The 27,020-nt window shown below is 43.0% G+C and overlaps 1 protein-coding gene across 1 annotated transcript in view; it reads left to right on the top strand.

The window, feature by feature from the left end:
• brsk2a (BR serine/threonine kinase 2a) overlaps nucleotides 1-27,020 on the top strand; it is a 512,190-nt gene that overhangs the window by 278,671 nt on the left and 206,499 nt on the right. Inside the window, exon 2 of the mRNA XM_042302009.1 lies at nucleotides 6,244-6,338. Coding sequence (XP_042157943.1) covers nucleotides 6,244-6,338 — 95 coding nt within the window. The remainder of the gene's footprint in view (nucleotides 1-6,243; nucleotides 6,339-27,020) is intronic.

Here is a 27,020-nt window from a genome sequence, read left to right as displayed (position 1 = left end):
TATATTCCTAGTCGATATTGACTGCTAACATGAATGACTTTCAGATCAAAATGCAGGTGTAAAACGCAGTTTATTTTTGTATCTTGCATTCAAAAACGGCATCACCGTAGGCTACATCTGCGCAGCATTTGTGCGCGTGTTCGCCCTGTGCATGTGTGCATGTGCATGTACTGGGGTCTCAAGCTTTGAACCACTCCTTTTTGGTGTTTGCCGGTCAAAAATTTGAGAACCACTGAGCTAAGAAATCAATAGCTAATTTTGGGAAATCGGTTCAGTTGTACAACTGAATGCCTTCAACATTTAACCCAACCCCTCTGAATCAGAGAGGTGCGGAGGGCTGCCTTAATTGACATCCACATCCACGGGGCCCAGGTAACACTGGGTTAACTGCCTTGATCAGGGGCAGAATGGTAGGTTTGTACCTTGTCAGATCCAGCAACCTTTTGGTTACTGGCCCAGTGCTCTAACCACTAGGCAACTGCCGCCCCATAAGGGCTAGATAGCTATAGGATCGGGTGGAGTGCAAATGTCAAAATGTAGGAAGAGAGGATTGCCATAAATAAATATGCAGCTCCAAAAACGTTGGGTGATCAGGAATACCAGCTGTTCACTTTGCAAGCTCACCAATAATGTGGCAAGCAACAATTACTAGCATTCACTTGGCTGTGAGTGTTCCTTGGCACATTGACCTGTCCAGCCCGTCTGTGCTGAAATAAGAAAATGGCAAGGTTCATTGATCTTATGGTGAACAGGGGGTTTCAAACTGAGAAAAATCCTTCAATCTACAAGTCCAAAAAGGGAAAAACCAGTCAGTTCTTGCCATTTTTACCACTTAAAACATTTGGATTACAAAAAATTAATTCAATTGTAATGTATCTTTTGGTAAGTCAACATTTCTTGAAATTGATCATTTACTCATGAAGTTTGGATTTGGAATTTGTTGGTAAAATGTATTATTACGTAATCAAAATGTGTTGTAGGCAAAATAATAAAAAGGACTGTCTGGTAGCTTCAATAAACAGACAAATATTTGTAGATGAACAAGGCTCAACCATCTACCCATGAGCCCCCTCTGTTTTCATTTACTGTAATCAGCCCACTCACCCACTGAGCACTGACCGACATTGGACATCCATGGACCTTGAAAAGTAGTTGAAATTTGGTCAGTCGAAATCTGAACCAATCATAGACATCTGTTTCAAAAGTTTGTACAGCACAGTACAGTGCAGTAGAGCACATTAAAGTACAGTACGGTAAAGGAAAATATATTATAGGTCAGTATAATACAGTACTGTACAGTAAAGTAGAGTTTAATACAGAACAGTACTGTACATTAGACTACGCTAGAGTAGAGTACAGTATAATTTAATGTATTGTACTTTACTGAACTCTATTCTACTCTACTGAACTATACTGTGCTGTACTGAACTGTACTCTACTCTACTCTAGTGTGCTGTACTCTACTGTGCTGTATTCAAATCTAATTTTATTTGTCACATGCTTTGTAAACAACAGGTGTAGACTAACAGTGAAATTTTTACTTTTCCATTGCAGAGTTACAGATAAATAAATACATATTTTAAATAGATTGTCACGTTCTGACCTTAGTTCCTTGTGATGTCTTTGTTTTAGTATGGTCAGGGCGTGAGTTGGGTGGGCAGTCTATGTTCTTTTTTCTATGATTTGGTATTTCTGTGTTTGGCCTGGTATGGTTCTCAATCAGAGGCAGCTGTCAATCGTTGTCCCTGATTGAGAACCATACTTAGGCAGCCTGTTTTCACCCTTGAGTTGTGGGTGATTATTTTCTGTTTCGTATCTGTACCAGACAGAACTGTTTCGGTTTCATTTTGTTCTCTTGTTGGTTTTGTATTTTAGTGTTCTGAGTTCTATTAAAGAATATGAACACTTACCACCCTGCACATTGGTCCTCACATTCTTCCACCACAGACAGCCGTTACAGAATCACCAATCACCAAAGGACCAAGCAGCGTGGTAAGGAGCAGCGCTATATGGAGGAGGTGACAACATGGGATGAGATAGAAAGGTGGTCGGTCGACCCAGGGAGAGTGCCGGAGCCCGTCTGGGATTCTCTGGAACAGTGCGAGGAGGGATACCGGCGAATGGAGTTGGCACGGCGATCAAGGAACCCCGAGAGGCAGCCCCAAAAATGTTTTGGGGGGGGCACATGGGGAGTGTGGCTAAGTCAGGTAGGAGACCTGCTCCAACTCCCCGTGCATACTGTGGAGAGAGGTGGACCGGGCAGGCACCGTGTTATGCCGTGAGGCGCACGGTGTCTCCGGTGCGCAGGCATAGCCCGGTGCGTTACATCGCAGTGCCTCGTATCGGCCGGGCTAGAGTGGGCATCGAGCCAGATGCCATGAAGCCGGCTCAGCGCATCTGGTCTCCAGTGCATCTCCTGCATCTCCTCGGGCCGGGGTACATGGCACCAGCCCTACGCATGGTGTCCCCGGTTCGCCAGCACCTCGCCGCACTGGCCTGGCTACGGGGAGTATCCAGCCAGGTAGGGTTGTGCAGGCTCAGTGCTCGAGACCTCCAGCGCGCCTCCACGGTCTGGTCTATCTGGTGCCTCTTCCACGCACCAGCCCTCTGGTGGCAGCCCCCGGCACCAGGCTGTCTCTCCGTCTCCTCCCTACAGGTGCTCCTGCCTGTCCAGCGCTGCCAGAGTCTCCCTCCTGTCCAGCGCTGCCGGAGTCTCCATCCTGTCCAGCGCTGCCGGAGTCTCCCTCATGTCCAGTGCTGCCGGAGTCTCCCTCCTGTCCAGCGCTGCCGGAGTCTCCCTCCTGTCCTGAGCTGCCGGAGCCGCCCGCCAGTCAGGAGCTGCCAGAGCTGCCGGTCAGTCAAGAGAGAGTTGGGCAAAAAGAAGGATGGGATTTGGGAAGTGAACTGAGAGCGCCAACAGAGCATTGCCAGTTTGCAATTCTGTCCAAGGCCCCCCACCACCCAGGAGCAAGTCATCCTGGGAGAAGCTGATGGAAGGAGTCAGTGAAGAGCCAGAAGACAGATCCACCTTTCAAAACGTTTCTACAGAGCCGCCGGTCAGTCAGTAGCTTCCAGAGCCTCCTATCAGTTAGGAGCTGCCAGAGCCGTCCGTTACTCCGGTGCTGCCGGAATCTCCTGTCCATTCGGGCCCCGCGGCAAGGGTCCCCAGTCCGAGGTCGGCGGCGAGGGTTGCCGCTCCCAAGGCGCCACTTAAGTGGGCCGAGACTATGATGGAGTGGGGTCCACGTCCCGCGCCAGAGCCGCCACCTGGGACAGACGCCCACACAGACCCTCCCCTATAGGTTCAGGTTTGGGGGGGGGTACTGTCACGTTCTGACCTTAGTTCTTTTGTGATGTCTTTGTTTTAGTATGGTCAGGGTGTGAGTTGGGTGTGCAGTCTATGTTCTTCTTTCTATGATTTGATATTTCTGTGTTTGGCCTGGTATGGTTCACAATCAGAGGCAGCTGTCAATCGTTGTCCCTGATTGAGAACCATACTTAGACAGCCTGTGTTCACCCTTGAGTTGTGGGTGATTATTTTCTGTTTCGGTTTCATTTCGTTCTCTTGTTGGTTTTGTATTTTAGTGTTCTGAGTTCTATTAAAGAATATGAACACTTACCACGCTGCGCATTGGTCCTCACATTCTTCCACCACAGACAGCCGTTACATAGATAGTGAATAACAATAACAAATAAAAATAATTTGATGTCCGAACTTAGACATCTATGGTTGCTACAGATTTGGTTCCGCCCAGACCAGCCACATTTGGTCTTGTTTGGGGCAGAGCACATTCGAATAATAGCCAGTGTGTAGATTAATACTGAAATATGCAAAGGAGGATATAAAATGTTTCTACCTTTGTATACCTATTTAGGATATACCACCTTGAAGAGAATGTAATTTCTGCATAGTACAGATCAGAGACCAAGACGACATTCTTTTCAAACCATTGTGTTACCGGGTGTTAATCCACTTCACTTACTGTAGTTCAATAACAAAAATATATTGTTTCTGTGTAGACATCTTATAATTTTAATTCAGAGTACATATTTAACAGAGTTGTTTGAAAAATGTGGCCACATTAAAAACAGAGGGAGATTTTACTGTCATTCTGTTACCGAACATTACATCTGCACCATTCTTTGAATAAGTGTGTTTTTGTAAGGTTTTCAGTGGAAATTGTCGAAGCCCCCAAGCAGTATTTTTTTGTAAAAAAAATAACAATACTGTATGTCTAGTAAATCACTGTGTGTGTTTATTTCATAAAATAAATGTATGTTTTATTATTTATTTCCCTGATCCTCTTTTTGCCATTGAAATGCTCAGTCTGATCATGTGGGCGTGTTGATACAATTTTTTTATTCATTTACATACACAGCCCTGATTGGTGAATAGGATCATCTAGACTTTAGAGCCTACCTCGCTTAACCTTTCAAAGTAGGAGGATACATATGAAAATAAAAGGTGACTGGTCAGAATAATGAGATCAGATTGTGATGTCATGATGTGTGCTAAAAACTCCATCCCACCTGAACAGGCTGAAAAAAAAGCTCAAACGAAAAGGGCATTATCATAATTTTCACAATGTCCGAGCGTCATTTCAACATCATAGTATGGAAATATAATACATTTATAAAACAGGATAATCACATTTTGACTGCACTGCCCCTTTTAAAGGTAATCATTGTGCATAGAGTTGTATGGTGTGTTTAACTTTGCGATCAATGGTTTTGGTTTGGTATACTATTAAAGTGAAAAATCGGAGTCTCAGCGTTATTCTTTTACGGTGGAATTGCCCATGTCTCATAGTGAGAAATTGGAGTCACACTTTATTTGGACTATCAAAGTGTTACCAAAAATGTAACTATGGAGATACATGAAAATGTAATTGCTCCCAATATGAGGTCATTCCATTTTACCTTGTATTTTGAAAACAAAAGATGCAATATAGTATGTCTCAAGCACCTTGAGATTTCACACTTTCAAGTTTGCTGAAATGTTGTCATTATTGTGGTATGGTGGACATTCTGGGACAGGAAATCATTGTCAATGACTATCATCAGAGCCCCAAAGAGGCAACTATCCACTGCCCAAAGTCATCTTGTGTAAAACCAAGGGAAATCAACAGTGGAAAGGTGATATGTGTTATATACGTGTGTGTGTGTGCCTGCGTGCAGTCGTGTGTGCATGTGTTTGCCACCTCTGCAGTGTGCATGTGTGTGCCACCTATCTGTATCTGTTTGAGTCGTAAACATGTGTTCTGCTCTGAGTCTGAGACTCTAGTGAACAGTGGGAAATGGATTGGCACAGCCAGCATGCTATCCACAGACAGAACACACATTCCCCTCGTTGTGTATTTCCGACATTAATGATGATTATGTGTGTATCTGCTTGAGTGTGTGTGTGTATCTGCTTGTGTGTGGGTGTTTTTCTCTGTGTGTGTGTGTTCTGCTGTGTGTATGTGATAGAACAAGGATTTCCTTCTCAGTGTAGTTCACAGTTTTTGGTTAGTAATCTGTAAACTCATTCAGCAATTCTTACATTTATTGTGTTGTCTGTCTTGTCTTATCTAGTGTGTGTATGTGTCGTGTGTGTGTTTGCTTATTTACCTGATGACATTTGTTTTAAGATGCTGTATTCTCTGCTTGTATTCTACCAGGGGAAATGTCTCTGTGTCTGGTGGTGAGCAAGGGAATTTAAAATGAAAAGTTATCTTTTCTAACGCTGATGCGTATCTCGAATGGAATATGATGTTGTCTTTGTGAGGAAGTCCCTGTTGCCTTGCCAGAATAGCTGTTGTTGAACGCTTGAGTGCCTCTAGGTACTTGACAAAGAAGCCATAGTTAGTTCAGGAAGAACATTATTGTTATCTGACATAGTCAAGCCTACTAACGTAGATAGAAACTTTGTTAAGTGACTACAATGACAGATACTTTTGGACAGATGAAGTTAGCACAGCGTTTTCTATTGAGGGCAATTACCTTTTTGTAGTTTTTCTCCATTGCTGTAAATGAAACAACACAGTGTTATTTCTGTACATTATTTTTTTGTTTGCTGTTTAGAGAAGAGTAATATTATAGAATAGAATAGTAATGAATCTGAAAGGGGTATTTTCTTCCTTTATTAACATGGCAGGATGTCAGTCTCTCTCACTCTCGCTCACACGCATGCATGCACGCACACAGAAGCCAGTACAGAGTGCTGAATGTGTGTGTCTCCTATAACCTGTCTTTCTTTTCCAGGCCTGGTCAAGCTGGGGATCCACTGTGTCACATGCCAGAAAGTTGCAATTAAGATTGTCAACCGAGAGAAACTCAGCGAGTCGGTACTAATGAAGGTAAGACTACAGCCCTGAATATAATCTTCTCCGTTCTGTAGGCACAACATGTAGGGATTTGGGGAGGTACTATCTGAACTTGTCCAATAAGAAATTATTGTTTTCATTTTCTTCTGCAAAAGGCTTTGAAAAAGGCTTTGCGGTGTGCCCAAATGAACACGATCCAAATCTACATATCTGTGTGTTGGTACTCTTGCACTCAGGCCTATACAGTATTTGGTCCCAATTGCTTTCTCTCTCTTTACTAGGGTTGCAAAATTATGGGAACTTCCAATAAATTCCCTGTTTTTTCCGAAATCCCGGTTGGAGTCTGCCCGGAATGAGAATGGAATAAGCAGGAAATCTGGAATTCTCCAACCCGAGTCTTGCCCTATCATTCTGTTTGGACATCTCCTAATGTCCCCCAATATCTTTCAGGTTTCCTAGCTTCCTCTATAGCCTGTACACAGGTATGGAGCATATCAAATAGTCATTGGAAAAATAAGATTACTTACTACCTGCTCACAATTAGACTCTTTCTGGAGGCTTTCCCTATAATTGGCCCCTCTGCTGGTTTCAGGAAGAGGGGGATGAAAAGGGCAGGGAGAGTCGGAATGGAGAGGGTCATGACCTGACCTGATAAACTATAATTGTCTTTCCTGGGACACATAGAGAGAGAAGAGTGGCTGTAATTATTTAGAAATTAGGTTTGAGAGGGGCATGTGAGGGTTTGATTTGCAAATTTAACCCAGTCGATTTGCAAATGGAAATGCCTCCATTTGAAACTGTTGTATTAGAAAACCAGAGAGATAGAAACCAGAATCTTTGATTTTTCTGTTTAATATTTCTCCTTCTCTCTCTCTTTCAAGCGTTTCCCTTAGATTTTGTTTTCTAGGGAAGATATAAAGGCCCCTGAAGCAACTACCATGGCTGGTCACAATGACATTGTCTATATAACAGTAGAGTAGACATGGCTGACATAATATGGTCACGGTCAAGCAGACGACACACACACGCACACGCACGCGCACGCACACACACATCTGTACATGCACATAGTCTCTCTCTCTCTCTCTCACTCTCTCTCTCACTCTCTCTCTCACTCTCTCTCCTCTCTCTCTCTCAAACACACACACAAACACATACTCTTTCTCTTCTCAATTCAATTCCAAGGGCTTTATTGGCATGAGAAACATATGTTTACATTGTCAAAGCAAGTGAAATAGATAATAAACAAAAGTGAATTAAACAATACAAAATGAACAGTTAACATTATTCTCAGAAGTTTCAATGCAATAGACACGTGATATTTCATATTATGGCTATGTACAGTGTTATAACGATGTGCAAATAGGTACAAAAGGGAAAATAAATAAACATTAATATGGGTTGTATTTACAATAGTGATTGTTCTTCACTGGTTGCAAATCTTTTCAAATCTTGCTGCTGTGATGGCACACTGTGATATTTCACCCAATAGATATGGGAGTTTATCAAAATGTAATTTGTTTTGGAATTTTTTGTGGGTCTGTGTAATATGAGAGAAATACTGTATGTGTTTCTAATATGGTCATACATTTGGCAGGAAGTTAGGATACGCACCTCAGTTTCCACCTCATTTTGTGGGCAGTGTGCAACATAGCCTGTTTTCTCTTGAGAGCCAGGTCTGCCTACAGTGGCCTCTCTCAATAGCAAGGCCATGCTCATTGAGTCTGTACATAGTCGAAGCTTTCCTTAATTTTGGGTCACTCACAGTGGTAAGGTGTTCTGCCACTGTGTACTCTCTGTCAAGGGCTAAAGAGCATTCCAGTTTTGTCACACCCTGACCATAGTTTGCTTTGTATGTTTCTATGTTTGTTTGGTCAGGGTGTGATCTGAGTGGGCATTCTATGTTGTGTGTCTAGTTTGTCTGTTTCTGTGTTTGGCCTGATATGGTTCTCAATCAGAGGCAGGTGTTAGTCATTGTCTCTGATTGGGAACCATATTTAGGTAGCCTGGGTTTCACTGTGTGTTTGTGGGTGACTGTTCCTGTCTTTGTGTTTTGCACCAGATAGGGCTGTTTTGAGTTCTCACGTTTATTGTTTTCGTTAGTTTATTCATGTATAGCGTCTTCATTAAAGAAACATGAATAACCACCACGCTGCGTTTTGGTCCGATCCTTGCTACACCTCCTCATCCGAGGAGGAGATAGAAGGAAGCCGTTACAAGTTTGCTCTGTTTTTTGGTAAACTCTTTCCAATATGTCAAGTATCTATCTTTTTGTTTTCTCATGATTTGGTTGAGTCTAATTGTGTTGCTGTTGCTGTCCTGGGGCTCTGTGGGGTCTGTTTGTGTTTGTGAACAGAGCCCCATGACCAGTTTGCTTAGGGGACTCTTCTCTAGGTTAATCTCTCTGTAGGTGAATGGCTTTGTTGTGAAATGTTTGGGAATTGTTTCCTTTGAAGTGGTTGTAGAATTTAAAAGCTCTTTTCTGGATTATGATAATTATTGGGTAACAGACAAATTCTGCTCTATGTATTATTTGGTGTTTTATGTTGTACACTGAGGATGCTTTTGCAGAATACTGCATGCAGTCTCAATTTGGTGTTTGTCCCATTTTGTGAATTATTGGTTGGTGAGCAGACCACAGACCTCACAACCTTAAAGGGCAATGGGTTCTATAACTGATTCAAGCATTTTTTGCCAGATCCCAATTGAGATGTCAAATGTTATGTTACTTTTGATAGTGTAGAAGGAGGCCCTTCTTGCCCTGTCTCAGATCGTTCACAGCTTTGTGGGAGTTAACTGTGGTGCTGATGATTAGGCTGAGGTAGGTATAGTTTTTTTGTGTGCTCTAGGGCAATGGTGTCTAGATGAAATTTTTATTTGTGGTCCTGGCAACTAGACCTTTTTTGGAACACCATTATTTTTGTCTTACTGAGATTTAATGTCAGGACTCAGGTCTGGCAGAATCTGTGCAGAAGATATAGGTGCTGCTATAGGCCCTCCTTGGTTGGGAACAGAAGCACCAGATCATCAGCAAACAGTAGACATTTTGACTTCAGATTCTAGTAGGGTGAGGCCAGGTGTTGCATACTGTTCTAGTGCCCTCGCCAATTTGTTGATATGTATGTATGTATGTATGTATGTATGCATGTATGTATGTATGTATATATGTATATTGAAAAGGCTGGGGCTCAAACTGCATCCCTGTCTCACACCAAGACCCTGTGGAAAGAAATGTGTGTATTTTTGTTTGTTTGTACATGGATTTTATAATATTGTATGTTTTTCTTCCAACACTGCTTTCCATCAATTTCTATAGCTGACCCTCATGTGAAATTTGTGTCAAAAGCATGAGAAGACATTGTCTTTGTTTTGCTATGTTTATTTGTCAATGAGGGTGTGCAGGGTAGGGTGTGCTCTCTGTCTCTGTCTCTGTCACATCAGCTCCTACTGAACTTTCAGTCTGCCAGTCCCTCTCGCCAGCTCCAAATGTCACCTTTTAATATTCTAATGTACTCCTGTCCCTGCGGTGCGATTAGAACAGAATGTGACACTCCTGACCAGGTGTGTGTTACAACCTCCAGCTCCTCTAGGCCCCATCACACACCTTCCACCCATCCCCAGGGTCCTTCCTATGATTTCATAAGACTCTATGATTGGTCTTAGGGGTCTGGAGGTTTTGCTGACATAAGGAAATTAAGACTTAAGGGGAAAATGAAGGACAAAGGGGAAGGAAGACATTTCACTGTCACGGCTGTAAATGATTGAAAAGGTGGACATTTCACTGTAAGTGAAAGTAAAGGATTCTCCTTACACGGGGAACCATTTATGTAGGGTATTCACGACAAATCACAACAATACCTTTCTGTGGAAAGAGTGCATTGCTGAAACTAAAATGACAGTCTGAAAATGACTGTTTTACCCCATGGATAGTTTAATTAATGTTTCCCTTTTTTTAATGTAATATTTTTTTAAAGTATTTTTTGGTTATTCAGACAGGATATAAAGGCGAGACAGATGAGGGAAGAAAGGCAGATGAGAAATTGTCAACCTAGACCAGGAAGAGAATCCTGGTCTCTGGCACGGGGATAACATGTGGACTAGAGTCAGGCAGGGAACCTTCCTACCGCATCTCTGTACTATATATAGATGGAGAGAAGAATGAAAGGCCTATTGTAATTGCTTCCGTGTATGACTTGGTGTAAGTGAGAGTACTGACTCACCACATATATGAATTGGAGAATGGATAGTTTGTTTGACTGACTGTGTGTGTCAGTGCTCTGGCGTGTGTAAGTGGGGTTTACTCTGTGGCTAAGCAGATAAGGTCAATGTGAGATAGAGATGGGGAGTGAGTGGCATGTGTGTGTGTGTGAGTGTGTGAGTGTGTGAGTGAGCATACTTACGTCCAAGTGTGTGCTCGCTTTCTTTTGTCCGGAGACGCCAGTTAACATTTGTGAAACTCGTCCAGCCTCTCTCTGTCTCCGATGCTGAGCTGAGAGGCCAGGGGGGTAAAGAAGGAAAGGGGAAGGTTGCAGGGAGAATCCTGCTGAAAATAGATTACACAGACACTTTGGTAGTGACACCATATCTGTGTATGCGTGTGTAGAGAAGAGTTTTAAACATTGAACCGAGACAGATCTTTTGCTCTGAACCAGTACACTAAAAACAATCTCTCTCTCTCTCTCTCTAAAGTCCTCTGATGGGAAAAGAAAGGTTGTTCCTATCTCTCTCTCCTTCTCTCTTTCTCTCCTCCCCCATGTCCCTTTGCTCTTCGGCTTCTCAAGACCTATGAGATATGAACTATGTCGTGTGTGTTTGTGGGTATGGGTATGTGTTTGAACACCAGGCCTTTATTGTGAGAGTGAGAAGGCTCGATCTCCAGTGATCTCCCTCTGAGTTTGGACTCCGATCACTTATCTACCCTTTATGGTAGATACGTATGTCATCTGTTCTGACTAATTAAAATATTGAAGTCGTAAAGACATGCACTAGTAATTGACTAGCTAAATACTGCAATCAAATTAAAACAATCAAGTAATTCCGGCGCCGACAGAGATGGCCGCCTCGCTTCGCATTCCTAGGAAACTATGCAGTTTTTTGATTTTTTTACGTTTTATTTCTTACATTAGTACCCCAGGTCGTCTTAGGTTTCATTACATACAGTCGAGAAGAACTACTGAACATAAGATCAGCGTCAACTCACCATCAGTACAACCAAGAATATGATTTTCACGAAGCGGATCCTGTGTTCTGCCTTTCAACCAGGACAACGGAATGGATCCTATGTGGCGACCCAAAAAAACGATTCCGTAAAAGAGGGAAACGAGGCGGTCTTCTGGTCAGACTCCGGAGACGGGCACATCGTGCACCACTCCCTAGCATTCTTCTCGCCAATGTCCAGTCTCTTGACAACAAGGTTGATGAAATCCGAGCAAGGGTAGCGTTCCAGAGGGACATCAGAGACATCAGAGACTGTACTTTGCTTCACGGAAACATGGCTCACTGGAGAGACGCTATCGGAGGCGGTGCAGCCAGCGGGTTTCTCCACGCATCGCGCCAACAGAAACAAACATCTTTCTCGTAAGAAGAGGGGCGGGGGCGTATGCCTTATGGCTAACGAGACATGGTGTGATGAAAGAAACATACAGGAACTCAAATCCTTCTGTTCACCTGATTTAGAATTCCTCACAATCAAATGTCGACCACATTATCTACCAAGAGAATTCTCTTCGATTATAATCACAGCCGTATATATCCCCCCCAAGCAGACACATCTATGGCTCTGAACTAACTTTATTTGACTCTTTGCAAACTGGAATCCATTTATCCGGAGGCTGCATTCATTGTAGCTGGGGATTTTAACAAGGCTAATCTGAAAACAAGACTCCCTAAATTTTATCAGCATATCGATTGCGCAACCAGGGGTGGAAAAACCTTGGATCATTGTTACTCTAACTTCTGCGACGCATATAAGGCCCTGCCCCGCCCTCCTTTCGGATAAGCTGACCACGACTCCATTTTGTTGATCCCTGCCTACAGACATAAACTAAAAAAAGAAGCTCCCACGCTGAGGTCTGTTCAACGCTGGTCTGACCAAGCTGACTCCACACTCCAAGACTGCTTCCATCACGTGGACTGGATGATGTTTCGTATTGCATCAGATAACAACATTGACGAATACGCTGATTCGGTGTGCGAGTTCATTAGAACGTGCGTTGAAGATGTCTTTCCCATAGCAACGATTAAAACATTCCCTAACCAGAAACCGTGGATTGATGGCAGCATTCGCGTGAAACTGAAAGCGCGTACCACTGCTTTTAATCAGGGCAAGGTGACTGGTAACATGACCGAATACAAACAGTGCAGCTATTCCCTCCGCAATGCTATCAAACAAGCTAAGCGCCAGTACAGAGACAAAGTAGAATCTCAATTCAACGGCTCAGACACGAGGTATGTGGCAGGGTCTACAGTCAATCACGGACTACAAGAAGAAAACCAGCCCAGTCACGGACCAGGATGTCGTGCTCCCAGGCAGACTAAATAACTTTTTTGCCCGCTTTGAGGACAATACAGTGCCACTGACACGGCCTGCAACGAAAACATGCGGACTCTACTTCACTGCAGCCGAGGTGAGTAAGACATTTAAACGTGTTAACCCTCGCAAGGCTGCAGGCCCAGACGGCATCCCCAGCCGCGCCCTTAGAGCATGCACAGACCAGCTGGCCGGTGTGTTTACGGACATATTCAATCAATCCCTATACCAGTCTGCTGTTCCCACATGCTTCAAGAGGGCCACCATTGTTCCTGTTCCCAAGAAAGCTAAGGTAACTGAGCTAAACGACTACCACCCCGTAGCACTCACTTCCGTCATCATGAAGTGCTTTGACAGACTAGTCAAGGACCATATCATCTCCACCCTACCTGACACCCTAGACCCACTCCAATTTGCTTACCGCCCAAATAGGTCCACAGATGATGCAATCTCAACCACACTGCACACTGCCCTAACCCATCTGGACAAGAGGAATACCTATGTGAGAATGCTGTTCATCGACTACAGCTCGGCATTCAACACCATAGTACCCTCCAAGCTCGTCATCAAGCTCGAGACCCTGGGTCTCGACCCCGCCCTGTGCAACTGGGTACTGGACTTCCTGACGGGCCGCCCCCGGGTGGTGAGGGTAGGCAACAACATCTCCACCCCGCTGATCCTCAACACTGGAGCCCCACAAGGGTGCGTTCTGAGCCCTCTCCTGTTACTCCCTGTTCACCCACGACTGCGTGGCCACGCACGCCTCCAACTCAATCATCAAGTTTGCGGACGACACAACAGTGGTAGGCTTGATTACCAACAACGACGAGACGGCCTACAGGGAGGAGGTGAGGGCCCTCGGAGTGTGGTGTCAGGAAAATAACCTCACACTCAATGTCAACAAAACTAAGGAGATGATTGTGGACTTCAGGAAACAGCAGAGGGAACACCCCCCTATCCACATCGATGGAACAGTAGTGGAGAGGGTAGCAAGTTTTAAGTTCCTCGGCGTACACATCACAGACAAACTGAATTGGTCCACTCACACAGACAGCATTGTGAAGAAGGCGCAGCAGCGCCTCTTCAACCTCAGGAGGCTGAAGAAATTCAGCTTGTCACCAAAAGCACTCACAAACTTCTACAGATGCACAATCGAGAGCATCCTGGCGGGCTGCATCAACGCCTGGTACGGCAACTGCTCCGCCCACAACCGTAAGGCTCTCCAGAGGGTAGTGAGGTCTGCACAACGCATCACCGGGGGCAAACTACCTGCCCTCCAGGACACCTACACCACCCGATGTTACAGGAAGGCCATAAAGATCATCAAGGACAACAACCACCCGAGCCACTGCCTGTTCACCCCGCTATCATCCAGAAGGCGAGGTCAGTACAGGTGCATCAAAGCTGGGACCGAGAGACTGAAAACAGCTTCTATCTCAAGGCCATCAGACTGTTAAACAGCCACCACTAACATTGAGTGGCTGCTGCCAACACACTGACTCAACTCCAGCCACTTTAATAATGGGAATTGATGGGAAATGATGTAAAATATATCACTAGCCACTTTAAACAATGCTACCTAATATAATGTTACATACCCTACATTATTCATCTCATATGCAATACGTATATACTGTACTCTATATCATCTACTGCATCCTTATGTAATACATGTATCACTAGCCACTTTAACTATGCCACTTTGTTTACATACTCATCTCATATGTATATACTGTACTCGATACCATCCACTGTATCTTGCCTATGCTGCTCTGTACCATCACTCATTCATATATCTTTATGTATATATTCTTTATCCCCTTACACTGTGTATAAGACAGTAGTTTTGAAATTGTTAGTTAGATTACTTGTTGGTTATTACTGCATTGTCGGAACTAGAAGCACAAGCATTTCGCTACACTCGCATTAACATCTGCTAACCATGTGTATGTGACAAATAAAATTTGATTTGATTTGAAGTAAAAAAATGATTCCAATTGTTAATACTACTCAATTAATTTAGTGACTTAGATGATTATATGTTTTGCAGTGTATCTCCCCAACAGACTCTACTGTTCTATCGTTGGTGTTGGGTCAAGCATGGGAATGACATTACTTAGCCATTAAGGCTAGATTGTTCTTCAAGTTTCATAGCAGGGTTAAATATTAATCACAGTGGTTATAGAGGGTGCAACAGGTCAGAGCCTCAGGAGTAAATGTCATTTGGCTTTAACCCCCTAGAGTCGATAGGCACACCAGTGTGTCAATCTAATTAACATGAAGAAAAAGAATCCCCATCATAATCTGTCAATTTAAGATCGAGATATCTGGGTTTTTGCATTGGATTTATCTCAATCCACCGCATCCGCCAGGGTTGCACTTCCACATCTGTGGTGAAAGGTGGCAGAAGCTAGAGCGATGTTTGTCAGACCATGAGACTTCCCGAAAATCTGTCTACTCACGCAAACGTCTGTAGCGTCCAAACATTTTGACCTACAAACTTTTATGACCACTCTATGGAAAGGGAGACGTCGGTACCTGCGATGTGCCAACTTCTGTTTGGTAGTGTTTTGACTGCTCGGGCTACAAACGAATGGGACCCCGCTATGGAAAGGGGAGATTCTCACGAACACGATGGTCCATTTTGCTATACATCCCCCACAAGTGTCATGGAACTTGTCTGAATTTAACCGATACTTGTTAAAATAAATGAATGGAAGTATGAACATTTTGGGGGTAACCAAAAAAGTGTTAAACAAATCAAAATATATGTTATTTTTGAGATTCTTCAAAAAGCCACCCTTTGCCTTTATGGCAGCTTTGCAGACTCTTGGCATTCTCTCAACCAGCTTCACCTAGAATGCTTTTCCAACAGTCTTGAAGGAGTTCCCACATATGCTGAGCACTTGTTTGCTTATTTTCCTTCACTCTGCGGTCCCACTCATCCCAAACCATCTCAATTTGGTTGAGGTTGGGGGACTGTCGGAGGCCAGGTGATCTGATGCAGCACTCCATCACTCTCCTTCTTGTTAAAATAGCCCCTGCACAGCCTGGAGGTGTTTTGGGTCATTGTCCTGTTGAAAAACAAATGATAGTTACACTAAGCCCAAACCAGATGGTATCACTGCCAAATGCTGTGGTAGCCATGCTGGTTAAGTGTGTTTTGATTTTTAAATAAATCAGACAGTGTCACCAGCAAAGCACCCCAACACCATCACACCTCCTCCTCCATGTTTCAAGGTGGGAAATTCACATACGGAGATCATCCGTTCACCCACACCGCGTCTCACAAAGACACGGCAGTTGGAACCAAAAATCTCCAATTTGGACTCCAGACCAAAGACAAATTTCCGCTGGTCTAATGTCTATCAGTCTCCTCTGAGATGTGTAAATTACTTGAACCCTAAGAAGCATTTATTTGGGCTGCAATTTCTGGGGCTGAACTTATCCTCTGCTGCAGAACTAACTCTGGGTCTTCCATTCCTGTGGCGGTCCTCATGAGAGCCAGTTTCATCATAGCGCTTGGATGGTTTGTGCGACTGCACTTGAAGAAACTTTCAAAGTTCTTGAAGTTTTCCGTATTGACTGACCTGTCCTAAAGTATTGATGGACTGTCATTTCTCTTTTCTTTTTTGAGCTGTTCTTGCCATAATATGGACTTGGTCTTTTACCAAGTCTTCTGTAAGAAGGCACACCTGCTAATTGAAGTGCATTCCAGGTGACTACCTCATGAAGCTGGTTGAGAGGATGCCAAGAGTATGCAAAGCTGTCATCAAGGCAAAGGGTGGCTATTTGAAGAATCTCAAATATGAAATATATTTTGAATTGTTTAATTAACTCATTTTTGGTTACTACATGATTGTGTTATTTCATAGTTTTATCTATATCTTCACTATTATTATACAATTTAGAAAACAGTAAAACAAAACAAAAAAACTTGAATGAGTAGGTGTTCTAAAACCTTTGACCTGTAGTTTATATATTTTCAGTTTTCTATATCTCCTAGATATAGGACAGACACTTCAACATCTTTTTTCTTATGATCCATAGTATGACTATCTTAAAACAATTCCAAATAGCAATCCCCCCCCTCCCCCAATGTCTTACTGTCTCTCTCTCTCACTGTCTATTTTGTTGAGTCTTTTGGTCTGTTTGTTCTTGTGGAGCACGAAATTTGAATGGGTGATTACTAATGTAATCAAGGTAATCAAGATTACTAATACTCCAATGTGGCATAGCAGTTCAGACGTCTTTTGTCCTCGTCTTCTCGTGTCCTGTATATATATATATATACAATATAAATATATCCTTATAGTCCTTTTTTCACATACATTTTATTTTTATTTTCCATCAACTCATCTTCAAAACACTCTCCTGCAACTTATTGCAATTTATATTTATAAAAAAGTATTATTTACCTCAAATCTGTAATCCTCCAAGAAGCTAGCCAGAAACTCCAAGAAGCTAGCCTGAAACTAGCCAGAAGCTAATCCAGAAGCTAATCAGAAGCTAGTTCAGAAGCTAGTTAGCTTCTTTACTGGCAAATCATTAGTATTCAGCTAACCACGGTTTGTGGTCATCAGCTATCCTTTAGCTCGAAAATCTAGCGCCAGTTCTGTACGGCGCGGCTCGGAACGGAACATACCGGACCAATTTTTCTCTCCATGTCCCTGGATTTCGACTGCTCTCTGGACATTCATACCCAGATCTCACAGCTAGCTGCTATCCGTGTGACTATCGGCCTTCGTCGATTCCGGAGCAAACATCAATTATTCCGGAGCTAGCCAGCTCCGTCAATCACTCCTGAGTTCCATCAATCACTCCTGGGCTGCAGTCACCTATCCGGACCCGTTTTACTGCCTACGCGGAGCCCCACCGGGCCTCCATAACTGGACTGCCGACGTTATCTACCCGAAGGAGATCCGGCTGGCTCCTCCGTCGCGACGTTACCTGAACGCCCATCTGCGGCCTGCTAACCGTTAGCTGTCTTACCGGCTGCTATCTGAATAGACAATCGGACAATTTGTTTCTTTTTATTATGTTTTCTTCTTGGGCCTCTATAACTATATCTATTGTTTTTATTTTTGTTGTTGTGTGATTTGGATTAATCCCCTCTACCACACAGAACCCCACTAATCTACTGACGGAACGCAAGAGGTGGCTAACAACAGACCTCCATTCCTATGCTAGCTTGCTACCGATGGCCTGGCTAGCTGTCTAAATCGCCGTGACCCCCAACCAACCTCTCCACTCACTGGACCCTTTTGATCACTCGACTAAGCATGCCTCTCCTTAATGTCAATATGTCTTGTCCATTGCTGTTCTGGTTAGTGTTTATTGGCTTATTTCACTGTAGAGCCTCTAGTCCTGCTCACTATACCTTATCCAACCTATTAGTTCCACCACCCACACATGCAATGACATCTCCTGGTTTCAATGATGTTTCTAGAGACAATATCTCTCTCTTCATCACTCAATACCTAGGTTTACCTCCACTGTATTCACATACTACCATACCTTTGTCTGTACATTATACCTTGATGCTATTTTACCGCCCCCAGAAACCTCCTTTTACTCTATGTTCCAGACGTTCTAGACGACCAATTCTCATAGTTTTTAGCCGTACCCTTATTCTACTCCTTCTATGTTCCTCTGGCGATGTAGAGGTGAATCCAGGCCCTGCAGTGCCTAGCTCCACTCCTATTCCCCAGGCGCTCTCTTTTGACGACTTCTGTAACCGTAATAGCCTTGGTTTCATGCATGTTAACATTAGAAGCCTCCTCCCTAAGTTTGTTCTATTCACTGCTTTAGCACACTCTGCCAACCCGGATGTTCTAGCTGTGTCTGAATCCTGGCTTAGGAAGACCACCAAAAATTCAGAAATTTTTATTCCAAACTACAACATTTTCAGACAAGATAGAACTGCCAAAGGGGGCGGTGTTGCAATCTACTGCAAAGATAGCCTGCAGAGTTCTGTCCTACTATCCAGGTCTGTACCCAAACAATTTGAACTTCTACTTTTAAAAATCCACCTCTCTAAAAACAAGTCTCTCACCGTTGCCGCCTGCTATAGACCACCCTCTGCCCCCAGCTGTGCTCTGGACACCATATGTGAACTGATTGCCCCCCATCTATCTTCAGAGTTCATGCTGCTAGGCGACCTAAACTGGAACATGCTTAACACCCCAGCCATCCTACAATCTAAACTTGATGCCCTCAATCTCACACAAATTAGCAATGAACCTACCAGGTACCTCCCCAAAGCCTTAAACACGGGTACCCTCATAGATATCATCCTAACCAACTTCCCCTCTAAATACACCTCTGCTGTCTTCAACCAAGATCTCAGCGATCACTGCCTCATTGCCTGCATCTGTAATGGGTCAGCGGTCAAACGACCTCCACTCATCACTGTAAAACGCTCCCTGAAACACTTCTGTGAGCAGGCCTTTCTAATCGACCTGGCCGGGGTATCCTGGAAGGATATTGATCTCATCCCGTCAGTAGAGGATGCCTGGATATTTTTTTAAATGCCTTCCTAACCATCTTAAATAAACATGCCCCATTCAAGAAATTTAGAACCAGGAACAGATATAGCCCTTGGTTCTCCCCAGACCTGACTGCCCTTAACCAACACAAAAACATCCTATGGCGTTCTGCATTAGCATCGAACAGCCCCCGTGATATGCAGCTGTTCAGGGAAGCTAGAAACCATTATACACAGGCAGTTAGAAAAGCCAAGGCTAGCTTTTTCAAGCAGAAATTTGCTTCCTGCAACACTAACTCAAAAAAGTTCTGGGACACTGTAAAGTCCATGGAGAATAAGAACACCTCCTCCCAGCTGCCCACAGCACTGAAGATAGGAAACACTGTCACCACTGATTATTCCACCATAATTGAGAATTTCAATAAGCATTTTTCTACGGCTGGCCATGCTTTCCACCTGGCTACTCCTACCCCGGTCAACAGCACTGCACCCCCAACTGCAACTCGCCCAAGCCTTCCCCATTTCTCCTTCTCCCAAATCCATTCAGCTGATGTTCTGAAAGAGCTGCAAAATCTGGACCCCTACAAATCAGCCGGGCTAGACAATCTGGACCCTTTCTTTCTAAAATTATCTGCCGAAATTGTTGCCACCCCTATTACTAGCCTGTTCAACCTCTCTTTCGTGTCGTCTGAGATTCCCAAAGATTGGAAAGCAGCTGCGGTCATCCCCCTCTTCAAAGGGGGGGACACTCTTGACCCAAAATGCTACAGACCTATATCTATCCTACCGTGCCTTTCTAAGGTCTTCGAAAGCCAAGTCAACAAACAGATTACTGACCATTTCGAATCTCACCATACCTTCTCTGCTATGCAATCTGGTTTCAGAGCTGGTCATGGGTGCACCTCAGCCACGCTCAAGGTCCTAAACGATATCTTAACCGCCATCGATAAGAAACATTACTGTGCAGCCGTATTCATTGATCTGGCCAAGGCTTTCGACTCTGTCAATCACCACATCCTCATCGGCAGACTCGACAGCCTTGGTTTCTCAAATGATTGCCTCGCCTGGTTCACCAACTACTTCTCCGATAGAGTTCAGTGTGTCAAATCGGAGGGTCTGCTGTCCGGACCTCTGGCAGTCTCTATGGTGGTGCCACAGGGTTCAATTCTTGGACCGACTCTCTTCTCTGTATACATCAATGAGGTCGCTCTTGCTGCTGGTGAGTCTCTGATCCACCTCTACGCAGACGACACCATTCTGTATACTTCCGGCCCTTCTTTGGACACTGTGTTAACAACCCTCCAGGCAAGCTTCAATGCCATACAACTCTCCTTCCGTGGCCTCCAATTGTTCTTAAATACAAGTAAAACTAAATGCATGCTCTTCAACCGATCGCTACCTGCACCTACCCGCCTGTCCAACATCACTACTCTGGACGGCTCGGACTTAGAATACGTGGACAACTACAAATACTTAGGTGTCTGGTTAGACTGTAAACTCTCCTTCCAGACCCATATCAAACATCTCCAATCCAAAGTTAAATCTAGAATTGGCTTCCTATTTCGCAACAAAGCATCCTTCACTCATGCTGCCAAACATACCCTTGTAAAACTGACCATCCTACCAATCCTCGATTTGGCGATGTCATTTACAAAATAGCCTCTAATACCCTACTCAACAAATTGGATGCAGTCTATCACAGTGCAATCCGTTTTGTCACCAAAGCCCCATATACTACCCACCACTGCGACCTGTACACTCTCGTTGGCTGGCCCTCGCTTCATACTCGTCGCCAAACCCACTGGCTCCATGTCATCTACAAGACCCTGCTAGGTAAAGTCCCCCTTATCTCAGCTCGCTGGTCACCATAGCATCTCCCACCTGTAGCACACGCTCCAGCAGGTATATCTCTCTAGTCACCCCCAAAACCAATTCTTTCTTTGGCCGCCTCTCCTTCCAGTTCTCTGCTGCCAATGACTGGAACGAACTACAAAAATCTCTGAAACTGGAAACACTCATCTCCCTCACTAGCTTTAAGCACCAACTGTCAGAGCAGCTCACAGATTACTGCACCTGTACATAGCCCACCTATAATTTAGCCCAAACAACTACCTCTTTCCCAACTGTATTTAATTTTTATTTATTTATTTATTTTGCTCCTTTGCACCCCATTATTTTTATTTCTACTTTGCACATTCTTCCATTGCAAAACTACCATTCCAGTGTTTTACTTGCTATATTGTATTTACTTTGCCACCATGGCCTTTTTTGCCTTTACCTGCCTTCTCACCTCATTTGCTCACATTGTATATAGACTTGTTTATACTGTGTTATTGACTGTATGTTTGTTTTACTCCATGTGTAACTCTGTGTCGTTGTATCTGTCGAACTGCTTTGCTTTATCTTGGCCAGGTCGCAATTGTAAATGAGAACTTGTTCTCAACTTGCCTACCTGGTTAAATAAAGGTAAAATAAATAAATAAATAAATAAATAAATGTCAGTCATATTATTACAGAATGGGAAAGGGAGAGGAGAAAGAATGAAAATAGGCAGAGAGTGAAAGGGAGAGAGGGAGGGGAGAGAGAGACAGAACTGGAGGTAGAGAGAGTAAAGAGACAGAGAGAGAGAGAGAGCGGTAAAGAAATGGAAAGACAGAAAGAGAGAGAGTGAGAGAGAGAGGCAATCTGCAGAGACTGATATAATTGCCCCCTGAAGCAAATAATTGAAGGAGCTGAAGAGCTCCACATGCGAGATTGGAACATGAAGCATACCCTCATACACCATAACACACAAGTGCACATGCACCCACAGACACATGCCAGTGTGTACCCGCTCACACACATATGAGCATGTGTGTACTGAAGATAATTAAGTTATGAGGGGTGGATGTGCTTGTATCTACACCTGGAATTGTGTGTGTATGTTTGGCACCTTGAAAGTGGTACAGTATGTGTTACAGATGGTGTGTGTGGAGATGGAGCAGATAGATGTGTGTGTGTGTGTGTGTGTGTGTGTGTGTGTGTGTGTGTGTGTGTGTGTGTGTGTGTGTGAGAGATATAACAGAAAAAACAGATAGTAAAAAGTGAAGGATGCATTTGCAAAGCTTGAATATAAAAGCAGAGAGAATAGACATTGTATTGTGGGGGAGAGAGAGCACAATGGCTTTAGATGAATCACTGAGGGGTAATCTAGTTTTCCAGACCACACAATGACAGACCAACATCTTTCCTCTTCTCCATCCCTCCCTTCCTCTTCTCCTAAATATTATAGATTGGCCATTCTCTCCCGCCATCACTGGGGAAGGGGGATACAAAAGAGGGCCAGGTGTTTGTGTGTTTGTATCTGCACATGCGCGTTTGTGTGTGTGATTATATGTCTGCAACTGTGTGTGTGTCTGTTAATCCTTGTGTGTGTGTGTGTGTTGTGTGTGAGACACACAGTGATATAAATGGGTCTCATATGTTTCCAGTCTGAGCGTTGATCCATGGAGCTTTGTACGGAGCTCAGAAAAGAAGCCAGGGCTTAGGACACAGTTTGATCCTAACAGAGAACATAGCTCTCTCCCTCTGTCTCCCGTCCTCTCTCGCTCTCGTAGTTTATTTTACTCCACACGTTACCTTCCTGTCTCTCTCTGTCTTTCTTTTTCTCCTCTTTTTTGTCTTTCCTTTTCCTTCCTTTTCTCTCTCCTCCGTTCTACTTTCTCTCCCCTCCCTACCTGCTTCACTTTGTCTTTCTCCTCTTTTCTCTCTTTTTTTCCCTCTTTCTCCTGTTCTCTCTCTATTACTTTCCCTATTGCATTGGATTTCTTCAAAGGTACTTTTTGGTTTCCGTATTATATTTACACATCGCTTTTTTACCCTCCCGAAACGTTTCATTTGTGCTGTTTCCATATGATCTAATTGAGAAATGTTCCCAAAACATTTAAAGGGTAGGTAGAATAAACCTAACATGGATATCACCATCCAAGCTATCCTGGTTAACTCCTAACGTATAACTTTATAACGTATACCTTTTTTTACTTCACATTCTATTCTTAATGAGCACCAATCTGGTTTTCGACCTGGACATAGCGCTGTGCTATATTGTTTTGACCATAAAAATAATTGTGCTGCCTTATTTTTTTACCTGTCGAAAACATTTGATATGGTTGACCATGTTTTACTTGTTCAAAGTTTGTATGAAATAGACCGTGATCAGGCATCTTGCAATTGGTTCAAGAACTATCTAACGGACAGGACACAATGTGTGCTTACTGACGGTATCAAATCTAGTTTCCTTAAAATTACGAAGGTATGCCGCAGAGGGCGATTTTAGGCCATGTTCCCTTCACTTTATATAAATTATATTGGTATATCTGTTAAAACCTGTAACATTCATCTCTATGCAGATTATACAGTTATTTGTATTTACGTATATTTATTACGGATCCCCATTAGCTGCTGCCAAAGCAGGGGGTCCAGCAAAATTAAGGCAGTTTATACAATTTTAAAACATTGCAATACATTCACAGATTTCACAACACACTGTGTGCCCTCAGGCCCCTACTCCACCACTACCACAAATCTACATGACTAAATCCTTGTGTATGTATAGTGCATATGTTCTCGTGCGTGTACGTGTGGTTGTGTGTGTGTGTATATGCCTGTGTCTGGGCCAATGTTTGTGTTGCTTCACAGTCCCCACTGTTCCATAAGGTGTTTTTTTAATCTGTTTTTTAAAAATCTAATTTTACTTGATGTGGAACAGAGTTCCATATAGTCATGGCTCAATGTAGTACTGTGTGCCTCCCATAGTCTGATCTGGACTTGGGGACTGTGAAGAGACCTCTTGTGGCATGTTTTGTGGGGTATGCATGGGTGTCCGAGCTGTGGTGCCAGTAGTTTAGACAGCTTGGTGCATTCAACATGTCAATACCTATCATAAATAAAAGTAGTGATGAAGTCAATATCTCCTCCACTTTCAGCCAGGAGAGATGACATGCATATTATTAATATTAGCTCTCTGTGTACATCCAAGGCCCAGCCGTGCTGCCCTGTTCTTAGCCAATTGCAATTTTCCAAAGTCCTTTTTTGTGGCACCTGACCACACGACTGAACAGGTGCAACAAAACTAGGGCCTGTAGGACCTGCCTTGTTGTTAAGAAGGCAGAGCATCTCTTTATTATAGACAGACTTCTCTCCCTCTTAGCGACTACTAAATCAATATGTTTTGACCATGACAGTTTGGTCATGGTCAAAACATATGACAGTAACACAATCTAGTGTTACTCCAAGTGGTTTAGTCATCTCAACTTGCTCAATTTCCACACTATTTATTACAATATTTAGTTGAGTGTTTTGTTCCAAATACAATGCTTTTAGTTTTCGAAATATTTAGGGCTAACTTATTCCTTACTACCCACTCTGAAACTAACTGCAGCTCTTTGTTGAGTGTTGCAGTAATTTCAGCTGCTGTAGTAGCTGACGTGTATAGTGTTGAGTCATCCGCATACATAGAAACTCTGGCTTTACTCAGTCAGTGGCATGTCATTAGTAAAAAAATAAAAAGCAAGGGGCCTAAACAGCTACCCCAGGGAATTCCTGATTCTAACTCGATTATATTTGATAGGCTTCCGTTAAAGAACACCCTCCATGTTCTGTTAGAAAAGTAACTGTTTATCCACATTATAGCAGGGGGTGTAAAGCCATAACGCATACCTTTTTCCAGCAGTAGACTATGATCAATAATGTCAAAAGCTGCACACGACAGCACCCACAATCATTTTATCATACATTTCTCCTTTGTCCCCTCAGTACAGCAAGCTATTCATGATCTTCAGCATGGTTTTGACTAAATTGTCATGGTCATTGTATGGAGGAGACCAAGGCTCAGCGTGGTGGGCGTACATACTTATTTTATTAAAGAAAGAACACTGAACAAAATGAACAAAAAAACAAAACAAACCGTGACGCAAATATGAGAAGTGCAGACAGGCAACTAAACATAGAATAAGAACCCACAAAATACCCCAGGAATATAGCTACCTAAATATGGTCCCCAATCAGAGACAACGATAAACAGCTGCCTCTGATTGAGAACCAATCTAGGCAACCATAGACATATAAACACCTAGACTTACAAAACCTGCTAGACATACAAAAACCCCTAGACAATACAAAAACTAAACAAACTACCCTCGTCACACCCTGACCTAACCAAAATAATAAAGAAAACAAAGATAACTAAGGTCAGGGCGTGATATCAATTGACTCACTGATCTTAAACTAGTGTTAAATTATACTAAAACCACGTTTATGTTGTCCTCTAGGTCTCGATATATTGACCCTGAGGACCTGCATATTTGAACATTGAAGGGAGCCCAAATTGAGCAACTTTCCCATTATAAGTACTTGGGTATTTGGATTGACAATAAGCTCTCTTTTAAAACTCACATTGAAAAACTGACAAAAATGTTGAGAGTTAAGGTTGGTTTATTTTATAGAAATAAATCATGCCTCTCTTTGGAAGTAGAAGGATGTTTATTCAAGCAACTCTTCTCCCAGTTCTTGATTATGGTGATATAATCTACAGTACTTGCATGCGGCAGCCTCTGCTTTAAAACCTTTAGGTTCAGTCTATCATTCAGCACTGCGTTTTATCACTTGTGACACTGTTTGTACACATCTCTGCATTTTGTAAAGTGCTGTTGGCTGGGAGTCTCTGACTACCAGAAGGGCCCAGCACTGGCTAATTTTTGTATATACAGTGCATTCGGAAAGTATTCAGACCTCTTGACTTTTTCCACATTTTGTTACGTTACAGCCTCATCAATCTACACACAAATCACCATAATGACAAAGCAAAAACAGGTTGTTATAAATAAATAAAAATATCAAAATTATGCACTCATGATTAGTGGTTTCAATTTCATTTTCAGCCGACTTACAAGAAAATAAGTTTTGAATATTGTTACAAATAAACTTACAAGGTTGCTAGTCAACTAGACTGCTAACAATAGACCTACTAGCCTGCTAATGTTAGGCTAGCACTGAATGAGTCAGCCAGTAGCTATCAACAAGTAACGTTTTGGAAAAACATAATGCCATCTAGCCAGTTATCAAAGAACGTTAGCTATGTGCAGTTAACTAAACCAACAAGCTAGCCAGCAAGGTAACGTTAGCTATTTAGCAAGCTAGAGCCCAACTACCGGAGATCAGCTAACGAGAGCAGAAACTTACAGTTTGATAGTTGTGGCTCATTCTAAGATACAACTTTGGAAAGAGTGCAGGCTGAGTTAGCTATGAGCTAGCTACCGAGCTAGCATATGAACTCAGTAGCAAAGAGTAGATCCTCCATATGATGTTGAGAAATGGTGCATTGTGGGTAGTATAGAAGTTATCTGGAAATAAGTTCATAAATATGTAATAACCCAAAAACATTTATGTTTGTACTTCTAGGATTCTGGAGTTTTTCAGGATATAAAGAAACGGAATAGAGCTAAGCACAGGCAAAATCCTAGAGGAAAACCTGGTTCAGTCTGCTTTGTGTGTGTGGGAAGAAATATTGATTTGGGGATTTGGATTGTCTGACTGACTACAACCTTTTTGTATACGGTATTTCATTTGTTTTGATGTGAGGTATACTGTGATGATTTATGTAGTTAGTTGTAGTTGAGGACTTAGGAAGAGTTGATACGCTTTAAAGTTCTGTGGTAAAATA

Source organism: Oncorhynchus tshawytscha, linkage group LG19 (assembly GCF_018296145.1).
Source record: "Oncorhynchus tshawytscha isolate Ot180627B linkage group LG19, Otsh_v2.0, whole genome shotgun sequence".
NCBI lineage: Eukaryota > Metazoa > Chordata > Actinopteri > Salmoniformes > Salmonidae > Oncorhynchus > Oncorhynchus tshawytscha.
The sequence above is the reverse complement of the archived record's forward strand: the minus strand, read 5'-3'. Positions and strand labels throughout refer to the sequence as shown.